The following is a 15,811-nucleotide window of genomic DNA, read 5'->3' as shown; positions in this document are numbered from 1 at the left end:
TAAGAGCACAGGCCCTGATAATATCCCGTCTAAGTTCCTAAAAGATGGTGCTTCTGAACTGTCAATCCCTATTGCTCACATAATAAATCTATCAATCACCACTAATACCGTACCGGAGGGGTTCAAGGAGACCAGAGTTACTCCTATCTTCAAGAAAAATAGTAGGTCTGATGTCAGTAACTATAGGCCTGTTAGTATACTCAGTATAATATCAAAAATTCTAGAGAGGGCGGTGTACTCTCAAGTAGTTAAGTACCTTAATAACAACATTCTCCATAGCTATCAATCGGACTTTAGAAGATCCTACTCAACCGACACCTCCCTGATTAATCTGATGAATTACCTGAGAACTGAAATGTCAAAGGGGAACCTCATAGGTATGGTAACCTTAGACCTGCAAAAGGCCTTCGATACTGTCAACCACAATATATTATGTAAGAAACTTCAAGCTATCGGTATAGGTTCTGTAGACTGGTTTAAGTCCTACCTTAGCAATAGGAGGCAAATTGTCAAAATCAACAAAACAGAATCAGAACCCCTGCCGATAACATGTGGAGTTCCCCAAGGTAGTATTCTGGGTCCCTTATTATTCTTATGTTATGTCAATGACATGCCTATCAGTGTCAAGTGCAAACTCCTACTGTATGCAGATGACAGTGCTCTGTTAGTGACAGGTAAAGACCCACAAGATATTGCTAATGTTTTAACACTGGAACTGGAGTCCTGCAGCAAATGGTTAGTAGACAACAAACTATCATTACACCTAGGGAAAACTGAAGCCATTCTCTTTGGCACGAAACATAAACTGAAAAGGGTAAGTAATTTTAATGTTCAGTGTAATGGGGAGCCCATCACTTTGGTTTCATCAGTAAAATATCTGGGAATCCCCTTTGACCCATGCATGTCAGGAGAATTGATAGTGAACAGTGTAGTAAAGAAAGCGAATGCCAGACTGAAGTTCCTGTATAGACAAGCACAGTGTCTACCTACTGAGGCTCGCAGGACCCTATGTCTAGCCCTTATACAATGCCATATGGATTACGCTTGCTCTTCTTGGTACTCTGCCTTGACAAAAAAACTGAAAGATAGACTACAAATCACCCAGAACAAAATCGTAAGATTCATCCTGGGGCTGGGACCAAGAGAACATGTAGGCCAGGATGAATTACAGCAGTTGGATATGCTGAATGTTGAAGGCAGAGTAAAACAACTGAAGCTAAATCATGTTTATAAAATTGCCCACGAACAGTGTCCAGAATATCTTGCTGTCAATTTTGTCAAGGTTGGGAACCAAAGCAATCATAGTACTAGGGGGAGAGAGCACAACTTTGTAGTACCCACAGTCATTGGCCAGGTGTCAAACACCTTTTACTGTACAGCAATAAAGGAATGGAACAGACTACCCGCACATGTCAAAGCCAGTCATAGCATGAACCAGTTCAAGAAGAGTGCCAAAAGGTGTCTGATGAATGTAGCTACAGAAAGGGAGGGGAATGATTTTCTGTTTTTTAGCTAACATACGTGTAAATTTTACCTTATTCCTAGAAATGACCCTCGTATTGTAGATAGTCTTATTAATGACCCTCGTGTAGTAGATAGTCTTTTTAGTATGATAATAAGATGTTATCTTCATTGTAGAATAATAAGAAAATATTATAACCTTTATATTATAATAATAAGGTAAAAGGACCCCAATGGAAATAAGTCACTGTGCCTGACTTTTTTGGGTTATCCTAGGTTCTCTACACATATGATGCTATGTATGACAATTATATGTAACTGTATTTGTGTATACCTGAATAAACTTACTTACTTACTTACTAGGTAATGTTATACCACCTACCTGAGGGTCCTTCAAGGACCATAACATTGTATCAATCGCATCTGCTAGAAAAATGACAGGATGGATAATGAGAACCTTCAAAACTAGGGATGCCAAGCCCATGATGACACTCTTCAGGTCACTTGTTCTATCTAGGCTGGAATATTGCTGCACACTAACAGCACCTTTCAAGGCAGGTGAAATTTCTGACCTAGAAAATGTACAGAGAACCTTCACGGTGCGCATAACGGAGATAAAACACCTCAATTACTGGGAGCGTTTGAGGTTCCTAAACCTGTATTCCCTGGAACGCAGGAGGGAGAGATACATGATTATATACACCTGGAAAATCCTAGAGGGACTAGTACCGAACTTGCACACGAAAATCACTCACTACGAAAGCAAAAGACTTGGCAGACGATGCACCATCCCCCCAATGAAAAGCAGGGGTGTCACTAGCACGTTAAGAGACCATACAATAAGTGTCAGGGGCCCAAGATTGTTCAACTGCCTCCCAGCACACATAAGGGGGATTACCAACAGACCCCTGGCAGTCTTCAAGCTGGCACTGGACAAGCACCTAAAGTCAGTTCCTGACCAGCCGGGCTGTGGCTCGTACGTTGGTTTGCGTGCAGCCAGCAGTAACAGCCTGGTTGATCAGGCTCTGATCCACCAGGAGGCCTGGTCACAGACCAGGCTGCGGGGGCGTTGACCCCCGGAACTCTCTCCAGGTAAGGGCTTCTTACAGGTGGTGTCCAGCCATAGTAAATAGCATAAGTTTTACATTAGATTGTTATATAAGATGTCTCCCTAGTTGGGGGCGATGATTTTCTCAGTAAACATAGAAGGCTTCTGGTGTTACCCAATCATCTTCATCTGCAGGGAGGTTGCTCAATATCATGGGTCGATGGTAATCATCTTTATGGATAAAACGTCGGACCCTCTGTGGGAGAGTCATTCTTTGAGTCCTGTGAGGAGGAGTATTGATGGTATAATCTGGAGAGAGTTTCGGGGGGGGGTCAACGCCCCCGCGGCCCGGTCTGTGGCATTTACCACTTGTAGAGGATGTTCTCTATCTGGTATGTATAGTTCTTGCATTGTATAGAGTTGTTTCTTTTTTAGGGTGTCAAGGTGTACATTTGTATGGGCAAAATAGTTCAACCTTCTATTATAAGCCATGTCAATATTTATAAAAATTTCATGCCATACACATTAGTACAGTGTATAAACAAAATAAGTCATTGACTTTTTTTGGGGTTATCCTGGTGGGTAATTTACACTTTGATGATTGTACTTGCGCATCCCTGTGCCTTAATAAACTTACTAGTATGGCAGTAACAAGCCAGTATGTACAAAACTACAGCCAGTATAACCCTCCCTACTGCCTAGGCTCATTACTTGACCTAAATAGCCTAAGGTCTAAATGTTACATACTACTTATGTAGGAGACCAGACACAAGCACAAACTAACAGTGATTAAAGTTAAATGTTTGGTGTATAATCAAGTCTAATATTAATCCTGCTCTGAGACCAACAACTGCAACACAACTCAGGAATAATATTAGACAAAAATCTCTTATATTCCCAGAGTCCGACATCCTGTGTAAAAACTCAATGCACATAAAAGGACCTAAAATCTGGAAAACTCTGCCCAAAGATTCCTGAGGTTCCTTGTCTGCCAAGCAGTTCAGAGCTACTGTCAAAAAGCATCTCCATACCACAGTGTGATCCTGACAATTTATTATGCCAAACAATTTCTGAAACCTTGTCTTTCATCTAATATTGTACCTGTTCTGGAGTATATGTTGGAGGGTGTTGCAGGGATCAATGTTGTCTTTCATCTAATATTGTACCTGTTCTGGAGTATATGTTGGAGGGTGTTGCAGGGATCAAGGACCCAGTTCAAGAGCAGGCCTCAGATGATCAAGGCCTAATGAACCAGGCTGTTACTATTGGCCACACCCAAACCATTGTACAAAGCACAGCCCAGCTGGTCAGGTACTAATGACTCTAGGTGTCTGTCCAGCTCCCTCTTGAAGACAGCTACACAGGTACCTTCCTTCATCTTGAAGACAGCTACACAGGTACCTTCCTTCATCTTGAAGACAGCTACACAGGTACCTTCCTTCATCTTGAAGACAGCTACACAGGTACCTTCCTTCATCTTGAAGACAGCTACACAGGTACCTTCCTTCATCTTGAAGACAGCTACACAGGTACCTTCCTTCATCTTGAAGACAGCTACACAGGTACCTTCCTTCATCTTGAAGACAGCTACACAGGTACCTTCCTTCATCTTGAAGACAGCTACACAGGTACCTTCCTTCATCTTGAAGACAGCTACACAGGTACCTTCCTTCATCTTGAAGACAGCTACACAGGTACCTTCCTTCATCTTGAAGACAGCTACACAGGTACCTTCCTTCATCTTGAAGACAGCTACACAGGTACCTTCCTTCATCTTGAAGACAGCTACACAGGTACCTTCCTTCATCTTGAAGACAGCTACACAGGTACCTTCCTTCATCTTGAAGACAGCTACACAGGTACCTTCCTTCATCTTGAAGACAGCTACACAGGTACCTTCATCTTGAAGACAGCTACACAGGTACCTTCATCTTGAAGACAGCTACACAGGTACCTTCCTTCATCTTGAAGACAGCTACACAGGTACCTTCCTTCATCTTGAAGACAGCTACACAGGTACCTTCATCTTGAAGATAGCTACACAGGTACCTTCATCTTGAAGACAGCTACACAGGTACCTTCCTTCGTCTTGAAGACAGCTACACAGGTACCTTCCTTCATCTTGAAGACAGCTACACAGGTACCTTCATCTTGAAGACAGCTACACAGGTACCTTCCTTCATCTTGAAGACAGCTACACAGGTACCTTCATCTTGAAGACAGCTACACAGGTACCTTCCTTCGTCTTGAAGACAGCTACACAGGTACCTTCCTTCATCTTGAAGACAGCTACACAGGTACCTTCATCTTGAAGACAGCTACACAGGTACCTTCATCTTGAAGACAGCTACACAGGTACCTTCCTTCATCTTGAAGACAGCTACACAGGTACCTTCCTTCATCTTGAAGACAGCTACACAGGTACCTTCATCTTGAAGACAGCTACACAGGTACCTTCATCTTGAAGACAGCTACACAGGTACCTTCCTTCATCTTGAAGACAGCTACACAGGTACCTTCCTTCATCTTGAAGACAGCTACACAGGTACCTTCCTTCATCTTGAAGACAGCTACACAGGTACCTTCCTTCATCTTGAAGACAGCTACACAGGTACCTTCATCTTGAAGACAGCTACACAGGTACCTTCATCTTGAAGACAGCTACACAGGTACCTTCATCTTGAAGACAGCTACACAGGTACCTTCATCTTGAAGACAGCTACACAGGTACCTTCCTTCATCTTGAAGACAGCTACACAGGTACCTTCCTTCATCTTGAAGACAGCTACACAGGTACCTTCCTTCATCTTGAAGACAGCTACACAGGTACCTTCCTTCATCTTGAAGACAGCTACACAGGTACCTTCATCTTGAAGACAGCTACACAGGTACCTTCATCTTGAAGACAGCTACACAGGTACCTTCCTTCATCTTGAAGACAGCTACAAAGGTACCTTCATCTTGAAGACAGCTACACAGGTACCTTCATCTTGAAGACAGCTACACAGGTACCTTCATCTTGAAGACAGCTACACAGGTACCTTCATCTTGAAGACAGCTACACAGGTACCTTCATCTTGAAGACAGCTACACAGGTACCTTCATCTTGAAGACAGCTACACAGGTACCTTCATCTTGAAGACAGCTACACAGGTACCTTCATCTTGAAGACAGCTACACAGGTACCTTCATCTTGAAGACAGCTACACAGGTACCTTCATCTTGAAGACAGCTACACAGGTACCTTCATCTTGAAGACAGCTACACAGGTACCTTCCTTCAACTCATTTTAGTAGTTATGCATAAACTAACTCATAAACTAACTCATCATATTTTTGTATCAATTCAGGTAACTAACTTCCTCCTTATTATAATATTATAAATATTATTATAATATTTATTAGAATATTTTGAATTACCAAATAAGAAATTTTGAGTAAAATATTTTGAATATGAATTCAGCATAAACTAAGCAGTATTCTTGTATACTTTGCTATGGTTTTATCTGCTTAATACATACTATTTGATTCATATACATTTAATTTATTTTACTGTGGATATCACTTAAGTCTTAAACACACATTTAAAATACTATCGTCCTTCTAGCAATTAAGTTTAAGCAAGAAACATGAATAGCAAGAATGGGGGAGGAGGCAAAAATAATACTTGGAGTATACCTAGAGAGGGTTCTAGAGATCTTCACCCCCACACCCCAGTCTGCGACTAGGCCTCAAGGTGGCACAGGGCCTGATCAACTGGGCAGTTATTGCTGACAGCACGTAAACTGACGTATGAATCACACCCTGGCTGGGTTCGTACACCAGTTTCAAACTGACTTTAGGTGCTTGTTCAGCGCCTTCTTTAACTGAATAAGGTAGGGAAGAGTAGAGAGTGTGCATTTGTAGGCACCTAAAGTCAGTACCTAACCAGGTGCCTAAAGCCAGGCACCTAAAGTCAGTACCTGACCAGGTGCCTAAAGCCAGGCACCTAAAGTCAGTACCTGACCAGGTGCCTAAAGCCAGGCACTTAAAGTCAGTACCTGACCAGGTGCCTAAAGCCAGGCACCTAAAGTCAGTACCTGACCAGGTACCTAAAGCCATGCACCTAAAGTCAGTATACCTGAAGAGGGTTTTTGGGGGTCAATGCCCCCGTGGCCTGGTCTGAGACCAGGCCTCGTGGTGATCAACCAGGCCGTTACTGCTGGCTGCATGTAAACCGACATACAAACCACAGCCTGGATGATCAGGTACTGATTTTGGGTGCATGTCCAGTGCCTTCTTGAAGACAGCCAGGGGTCTATTGGTAATCCCCCTTGTGTATACTGGGAGGCAGTTTAACAGTCTTGAGCCCCTGACACTTACTGTGTTGCCTCTCAGTGTACTTGTGGTGCCCCTGCTTTTCATTGGGGAAATGTTGCATCTCCTGCCAAATCTTTTCCTTTCATAGGGAGTGATTTTCATGTGGAAGTTTGGTACTAATCCCTCCAGGATTTTCCAAGTTCCAAGGTACCTAAAGCTGGGCAATCTAAATCAGTACCTGACCAGCCAGACTGTGGTTCGTACGTCGGTTTACAAGTGGCTGGCAGTAACAGCCTGGCTGATCAGGCCTGGTCCATGACCAGGACATGGGGAAACTGACCCTGGAACACCCTCTGGTGATTAAGGTATGCGATAGTAGTGTCCAGGTTATCTATTATGTGCCTCTATAATCTATCAAAAACAATATACTCAGATCACAACATAATTGAGGTTCAGACATGTATGCGTGGAGCCCCAGACCGACATAATGAGACTAGTCACGAGGGAGCATTCACCAAATTCAACTTCAATAACAAAAACATAAAGTGGGACCAAGTAAACCAAGTCCTAACTGATATAAGCTGGGAAGATATACTAAGCAACACAGACCCCAACTTATGCCTAGAACAGATTAACTCGGTGGCACTCGATGTATGCACAAGGCTTATTCCTCTAAGAAAAAGGAGGAGTAGATGTAAAATAGAAAGAGACAGGCGCTCCCTTTACAGGCGACGGAAAAGAATAACAGAGCGGCTAAAAGAGGTCAATATATCTGAAATGCGTAGGGAGACACTGGTCAGAGAAATAGCAAACATCGAACTTAAGCTAAAGGAATCTTAAAGGAGTCAGGAAATGAAATCGAAAGAAACCCAAAGTATTTCTTCTCCTATGCCAAATCAAAGTCGAGAACAACGTCCAGTATTGGGCCCTTACTTAAACAAGATGGGTCCTACACAGATGACAGCAAGGAAATGAGTGAGCTACTCAAGTCCCAATATGACTCAGTTTTTAGCAAGCCACTAACCAGACTGAGAGTCGAAGATCAAAATGAGTTTTTTATGAGAGAGCCACAGAATTTGGTTAACACAAGCCTATCTGATGTTATCCTGACGCAAAATGACTTCGAACAGGCTATAAATGACATGCCCATGCACTCTGCCCCAGGGCCAGACTCATGGAATTCCGTGTTCATCAAGAACTGCAAGAAGCCCATATCATGAGCTTTTACCATCCTATGGAGAGGGAGCATGGACACGGGGGTCGTCCCACAGTTACTAAAAACAACAGACATAGCCCCATTCCACAAAGGGGGCAGTAAAGCAACAGCAAAGAACTACAGACCGATAGCACTAACATCCCATATCATAAAAATCTTTGAAAGGGTCCTAAGAAGCAAGATCACCACCCATCTAGAAACCCATCAGTTACACAACCCAGGGCAACATGGGTTTAGAACAGGTCGCTCCTGTCTGTCTCAACTATTGGATCACTACGACAAGGTCCTAGATGCACTAGAAGACAAAAAGAATGCAGATGTAATACATACAGACTTTGCAAAAGCCTTCGACAAGTGTGACCATGGCGTAATAGCGCACAAAATGCGTGCTAAAGGAATAACAGGAAAGGTCGGTCGATGGATCTATAATTTCCTCACTAACAGAACACAGAGAGTAGTAGTCAACAGAGTAAAGTCCGAGGCAGCCACGGTGAAAAGCTCTGTTCCACAAGGCACAGTACTCGCTCCCATCTTGTTCCTCATCCTCATATCTGACATAGACAAGGATGTCAGCCACAGCACCGTGTCTTCCTTTGCAGATGACACCCGAATCTGCATGACAGTGTCTTCCATTGCAGACACTGCATTGTGTCCATCCCCTACCCCGCCTTCCTTCCGCTACAGATTTATGCGCTCTCCAAGCCATTCTATTTTGCTCCATTGTCTCTGCTAAAACATGTTGAAACATACCTAACATCACAACAAACTAGTATACATTGTGGTAAACATTAAAAACAAATAAAAACATAATAAATCACAATTCAGCAACAATATAGTACAAAACAAATAACCCTGGTGCATTTATGCCATTACTGCAAACAAATGATAATTTTTTCACCAACTTCTACACACCATAAAATCACAAGTCTTTTTCAGATTGCAATGATTCTAGCCTTATTCAATTTGTAAAAATGCACTCTTTCATTCATTCAATAATATTTTTTTTTTAAATCTTGCCACACACACACAGGAATTTTTTTCTGGGTATGTCACTGTTAACTATTTAACTGTCAAACCATTGATCTATACATTACTGCTAGTGCTCCAAACATAGATCAATGCACTATTTTTCCTGCATTAAAATTTGGCACCAGAGGCCTGATAAGCTTAGGCAGTATAAAGTGGGTCTTAACACTCAGTGTGCACAGTATTAAAAAAACTGGGACAACCTAGTACTTGTAAAGTAAAAGGACACAAGTGCAACTAATGTGACATTTATTGTGGCAACGTTTCGCTCTCCAGGAGGTTTATCAAGCCAATGGCTTGATAAAGCTCCTGGAGAGCGAAACGTTGCCACAATAAATGTCACATTAGTTGCACTTGTGTCCTTTTACTTTACATATTGTCAGTAATTCTACCAACTTTATTACAACCTAGTACTTTTTGGGAGCACCAGTTCAAGTGAGCACCTGCTAGAGCAAACAGCATGGTAAACCCCAGGGATGCACTAATGCCATGTCGTATTAACACTCCTTTTTCAAGGAAAATGATGTTGACCCCGAGTTTAGTGGCTCTGAGATGTGTGTGGCCACATGTGGTTCAGGAAATGTTAAAAAAACTCGATAATAACCCATGTGCAACATTTGTGCCACATCCTTTCAATTTTGATGCCACAGGCAGTGGCATCCTGCCAGAATGTCCTATCACCAATGCTCTGAGTTAGTAGAAGAGAAAGAGACAATTCTATAACATGTAATACATGTCTGGCTGGCTGGCTGGCTAGCTGGCTGGCTGGCTAGCTGGCTGGCTGGCTAGCTGGCTGGCTGGCTAGCTGGCTGACTGGCTAGCTCTTTCTGTCTGTCTCTATCTCTGTATCTCTCTGTCTGCCTGTCTCTTTCTCTCTGAGAGATGCTGCTGACGAACATGATCATCAGCTAGATGAACAGGTAATACACATGTTGCAAAATGGTTACATCTGCACAAGTGGAAAGATACAACTGTACCTCAAATTTAAATTGTCATGTTTATGCCTTATATCTACAAGTATTGCACTTTGTCTACATTTTATCGGTTATCTATGTGTACCTGTGCCTAAATAAACTTACTTAGTCATTGATTCTGTTTAAGGGATGCCTTTCCTTCTAGTCAATATATACCAAGCAAATGGAATTCCTTGAAGGACACATGTCTCTTGAACAGAATCAAGGACCAAGTAAATTTATTTAGACACAGGTACCCATAAGTACAATTATCATTTTTTTTTTTAACAAGTCGGCCATCTCCCACCGAGGCAGGGTGACCCAAAAAAGAAAGAAAATCCCCAAAAAGAAAATACTTTCATCATCATTCAACTCTTTCACCTCACTCACACATAATCACTGTTTTTGCAGAGGTGCTCAGAACACAACAGTTTAGAAGCATATACGTATAAAGATACACAACATATCCCTCCAAACTGTCAATATCCTGAACCCCTCCTTTAAAGTGCAGGCATTGTACTTCCCATTTCCAAGACTCAAGTCCAACTATATGAAAATAACCGGTTTCCCTGAATCCCTTCACTAAATATTACCCTGCTCACACTCCAACAGATCGTCAGGTCCCAAATACCATTCGTCTCCATTCACTCCTATCGAACACGCTCACGCATGCCTGCTGGAAGTCCAAGCCCCTCGCCCACAAAACCTTCCTTACCCCTTCCTTCCAACCTTTTCGAGGACGACCCCTACCCCGCCTTCCTTCCCCTACAGATTTAAATGCTCTCCATGTCATTCTACTTTGATCCATTCTCTCTAAATGACCAAACCACCTCAACAACCCCTCTTCAGCCCACTGACTAATACTTTTATTAACTCCACACCTTCTCCTAATTTACACACTCCAAATTCTCTGCATAATATTTACACCACACATTGCCCTTAGACAGGACATCTCCACTGCCTCCAACTGCCTCCTCACTGCTGCATTCACAACCCAAGCTTTACACCCATATAAGAGTGTTGGTACAGTACTATACTTTCATACATTCCCTTCTTTGCCTCCACAGATAATGCTTTTTGTCTCCACATATACCTCAAAGCACCACTCACCTTTTTTCCCTCATCAATTCTATGATTAACCTTATCCTTCATAAATCCATCCGCCGACACGTCAACTCGCAAGTATCTGAAAACATTCACTTCTTCCATACTCCTCTTCCCCAATTAGATATCATCACCTTACTCTTTTCTATGTTCACTTTCAACTTTCTACCTTTACAAACACTCCACAATTCGTCCACTAAATTACCTATGATAACCCCAAAAAAAGCCAAAGTACTATATTGTGCTTGTAGATATAAGGCATGATTTTTTTTTGTTTTTTTTTTGAACATTTAGAGGACTAGCGAGATGCAGAGATCAGTGCTGTGACAGATAAAAGGTTAAGGGGTTAAATAAAATATTCCTTGATGTGAGAAATCATAAAAGCACTTGTAATTTCACTTTTTTTACTATGCCTATTTTGTATATGTATTGTTTACTGTGATGTTATTGCAACAATACAGTAGTACTGTAATACTTAACAATAATTTTTATCACACCATCAACAGCTGGATACTGAAATAAAGTGAAAGCTTTCTCCCTAGATTAGTACTAACCCATTCTCTGGAGACAAATCAAAAAATTCACCCTCCTCCTCTTCATCAGGAGAATAGTAGTCTGTGTCAGTAGCCCTGCTGCTATCTGTCTCATACTGAGCTGTTTTATAACTGCCTGTAGTAGTAGTGCTGCTAAAGCTGACAGTTTTCTTTCTGAATTCTGAGTGTGATGATGGATACTCGGTGTAACCATAAGCTTTGTCAAACTCTGAAATATCAAATATCCCGTTAATTCATAATTTTGATTATGAAAGTTAACTAAATTGTTATAATTACACAATTACTGAATATGTATGTATGTGTGTGTGCACTCACCTATTTGTGGTTGCAGGGGTCGAGTCATAGCTCCTGGCCCCGCCTATTCACTGATTGCTACTAGGTCCTCTCTCTCCCTGCTAAGTGAGCTTTATCATACCTCGCCTTAAAACTATGTATGGTTCCCGCCTCCACTACTTCACTTTCTAAGCTATTCCATGGCTTGACTACTCTATAACTGAAGAAATACTTCCTAACATCCCTTTGATTCATCTGAGCCTTCAACTTCCAATTGTGACCTCTTGTGTCTGTGTCCCATCTCTGGAACATCCCGTCTTTGTCCACCTCGTCTATTCCGCGCAGTATTTCATATGTCGTTATCATGTCTCCCCTGACCCTCCTGGCCTCCAGTGTTGTCAGGCCAATTTCCCTCAACCTTTCTTCGTAGGACAATCCCCGTAGCTCTGGGACTAGTCTTGTTGCAAACCTTTGCACTTTCTCTAATTTCTTGACGTGCTTGACTAGGTGTGGATTCCAAACTGGTGCTGCATACTCCAGTAGGGGCCTGACGTAAATGGTATACAGAGTCTTGAACGAATCCTTACTGAGGTATCGGAATGCTATCCATAGGTTTGCCAGGCGTCCGTATGCTGCAGCAGTTATCTGATTGATGTGCGCCTCAGGAGATATGCTCGGTGTTATACTCACCCCCAGATCTTTTTCCTTGAGTGAGGTTTGCAGACTTTGGCCATCTAAACTATATTGTGTCTGCGGTCTTCTTTGCCCATCCCCAATCTTCATGACTTTGCATTTGGCAGGGTTAAACTCAAGGAGCCAGTTGCTGGACCAGGCTTGTAGCCTGTCCAGGTCTCTTTGTAGTCCTGCCTGATCCTCATCCGATTTGATTCTTCTCATTAACTTCACATCGTCCGCAAACAAGGACACTTCTGAGTCTATCCATTCCGTTATGTCATTCACATATACCAAGAACAGCACAGGTCCTAGGACTGACCCCTGTGGAACCCCGCTTGTCACAGGTGCCCACTCTGTGTGTGTGTGTGTGTGTGTGTGTGTGTGTGTGTGTGTGTGTGTGTGTGTGTGTGTGTGTGTGTGTGTGTGTGTGTATGTGTGTGTGTACACTCACCTAGTTGTACTCACCTAGTTGAGGTTGCAGGGGTCGAGTCCAAGCTCCTGGCCCCGCCTCTTCACTGGTCGCCACTAGGTCACTCTCCCTGAACCATGAGCTTTATCATACCTCTGCTTAAAGCTATGTATGGATCCTGCCTCCACTACATCTCTTCCCAAACTATTCCACTTCCTGACTACTCTGTGGCTGAAGAAATACTTCCTAACATCCCTGTGATTCATCTGTGTCTTCAGCTTCCAACTGTGTCCCCGTGTTGCTGTGTCCAGCCTCTGGAACATCCTGTCTTTGTCCACCTTGTCAATTCCCCTCAGTATTTTGTAAGTCGTTATCATGTTCCCCCTATCTCTCCTGTCCTCCACTGTCGTCAGGTTGATTTCCCTTAACCTCTCCTCATAGGACATACCTCTTAACTCTGGGACTAGTCTTGTTGCAAACCTTTGCACTTTCTCTAGTTTCTTTACATGCTTGGCTAGGTGTGGGTTCCAAAATGGTGCCGCATACTCCAATATGGGCCTAATGTACACGGTGTACAGGGTCCTGAACGATTCCTTATTAAGATGTCAGAATGCTGTTCTGAGGTTTGCCAGGCACCCATATGCTGCAGCAGTTATTTGGGTGATGTGCACTTCAGGAGATGTGCCTGGTGTTATATTCACCTCAAGATCTTTTTCCTTGAGTGATGTTTGTAGTCTCTGGCCCCCTAGACTGTACTCCATCTGCAGTCTTCTTTGCCCTTCCCCAATCCTCATGACTTTCCACTTAGTGGGATAGAACTCCAGGAGCCAATTGCTGGACCAGGTCTGCAGCCTGTCCAGATTCCTTTGTAGTTCTGCCTGGTCTTCGATCAAATGAATTCTTCTCATCAACTTCACGTCATCTACAAACAGGGACACTTCGGAGTCTATTCCTTCCGTCATGTCATTCACAAATACCAGAAACAGCACCGGTCCTAGGACTGACCCCTGTGGGACCCCGCTGGTCACAGGTGCCCATTCTGACACCTCGCCACGTACCATTACTCACTGCTGTCTTCCTGACAAGTATTCCCTGATCCATTGCAGTGCCTTCCCTGTTATCCCTGCTTGGTCCTCCAGTTTTTGCACTAATCTCTTGTGTGGTACTGTGTCAAACGCCTTCTTGCAGTCCAAGAAAATGCAATCCACCCACCCGTCTCTCTCTTGTCTTACTGCTGTCACCATGTCATAGAACTCCAGTAGGTTTGTGACACAGGATTTCCCGTCTCTGAAACCATGTTGGCTGCTGGTGATGAGATTATTCCTTTCTAGATGTTCCACCATTCTTCTCCTGACAATCTTTTCCATGACTTTGCATGCTATACATGTCAGTGACACTGGTCTGTAGTTTAGTGCTTCATGTCTGTCTCCTTTTTTAAAGATTGGGACTACATTTGCTGTCTTCCATGCCTCAGGCAATCTCCCTGCTTCGATAGATGCATTGAATATTGTTGTTAGGGGTACACATAGCGCCTCTGCTCCCTCTCTCAGGACCCATGGAGAGATGTTATCTGGCCCCATTGCCTTTGAGGTATCTAGCTCACTCAGAAGCCTCTTCACTTCTTCCTCAGTTGTGTGTACTATGTCCAGCACATGGTGGTGTACCCCACCTCTCCGTCTTTCTGGAGCCCCTTCTGTCTCCTCTGTGAACACTTCTTTGAATCTCTTGTTGAGTTCCTCACATACTTCACTGTCATTTCTTGTTGTCTCTTCTCCTTCCTTTCTTAGCCTGATTACCTGGTCCTTGACAGTTGTTTTCCTCCTGATGTGGCTGTACAACAGCTTCGGGTCAGATTTGGCTTTTGCTGCTATGTCATTTTCATATTGACGTTGGGCCTCCCTTCTTATCTGTGCATATTCGTTTCTGGCTCTACAACTGCTCTCCTTATTCTCCTGGGTCCTTTGCCTTCTATATTTCTTCCATTCCCTGGCACACTTGGTTTTTGCCTCCTTGCATCTTTGGGTGAACCATGGGCTCATCCTGGCTTTTTCATTATTCCTGTTTCCCTTGGGTACAAACCTCTACTCAGCCTCCTTGCATTTTGTTGCTACATATTCCATCATCTCATTAACTGGCTTCCCTTCCAGTTCTCTGTCCCACTGAACCTCGTTCAGGAAGTTCCTCATTCCTGTGTAGTCCCCTTTCCTGTAGTTTGGTTTCATTTGTCCTGGCCTTCCTGCTTCCCCCTCCACTTGTAGCTCTACTGTGTATTCGAAGTTCAAAACCACATGATCGCTGGCCCCAAGGGGTCTTTCATATGTGATATCCTCAATATCTGCACTACTCAAGGTGAATACTAAGTCCAGTCTTGCTGGTTCATCCTCTCCTCTCTCTCTCTTGTAGTATCCCTTACGTGTTGGTACATGAAGTTTTCCAGTACCACCTCCATCATCTTAGCCCTCCATGTATCTTGGCCCCCATGTGGCTCCAAGTTCTCCCATTTGATCTCCTTGTGGTTAAAGTCGCCCATGATCAGGAGCTTTGCCCTGCATGCATGAGCTCTTCTGGCCACTGCAGCCAGTGTGTCAACCATCGCTCTATTGCTCTCGTCATACTCTTGCCTTGGCCTCCTGCTGTTCTGTTGTGGGTTATACATCACTGCAATTATCACCTTGGGACCTCCAGAGTGAAGCGTCTCCGCTATGCAATCACTTTCTTCTCCGCTGTCTTGTCTCTCCAGCTCATCAAAATTCCATCGGTGTATGATCAGCAATGCCACTCCTCCACCCCCCCT

The 15,811-nt window shown here is 43.3% G+C and overlaps 1 protein-coding gene across 8 annotated transcripts in view; it reads right to left on the bottom strand.

The window, feature by feature from the left end:
* LOC128688141 (uncharacterized) overlaps positions 1-15,811 on the bottom strand; it is a 301,283-nt gene that overhangs the window by 187,847 nt on the left and 97,625 nt on the right. For all 8 annotated transcript variants that reach the window (XR_011391059.1, XR_011391062.1, XR_011391060.1 and 5 more), the window contains exon 4: positions 11,661-11,868. Coding sequence is in view for 1 of the 8 variants with exons in the window: in XM_070080063.1 (XP_069936164.1) it covers positions 11,661-11,868 (208 nt within the window). In the remaining 7 variants the exon portion in view is untranslated. The remainder of the gene's footprint in view (positions 1-11,660; positions 11,869-15,811) is intronic.

Source organism: Cherax quadricarinatus, unplaced genomic scaffold (genome assembly GCF_038502225.1).
Source record: "Cherax quadricarinatus isolate ZL_2023a unplaced genomic scaffold, ASM3850222v1 Contig125, whole genome shotgun sequence".
Lineage (NCBI taxonomy): Eukaryota > Metazoa > Arthropoda > Malacostraca > Decapoda > Parastacidae > Cherax > Cherax quadricarinatus.
Note: the sequence above shows the minus strand (reverse complement) of the source record. Positions and strands in the feature narration are given on the sequence as shown.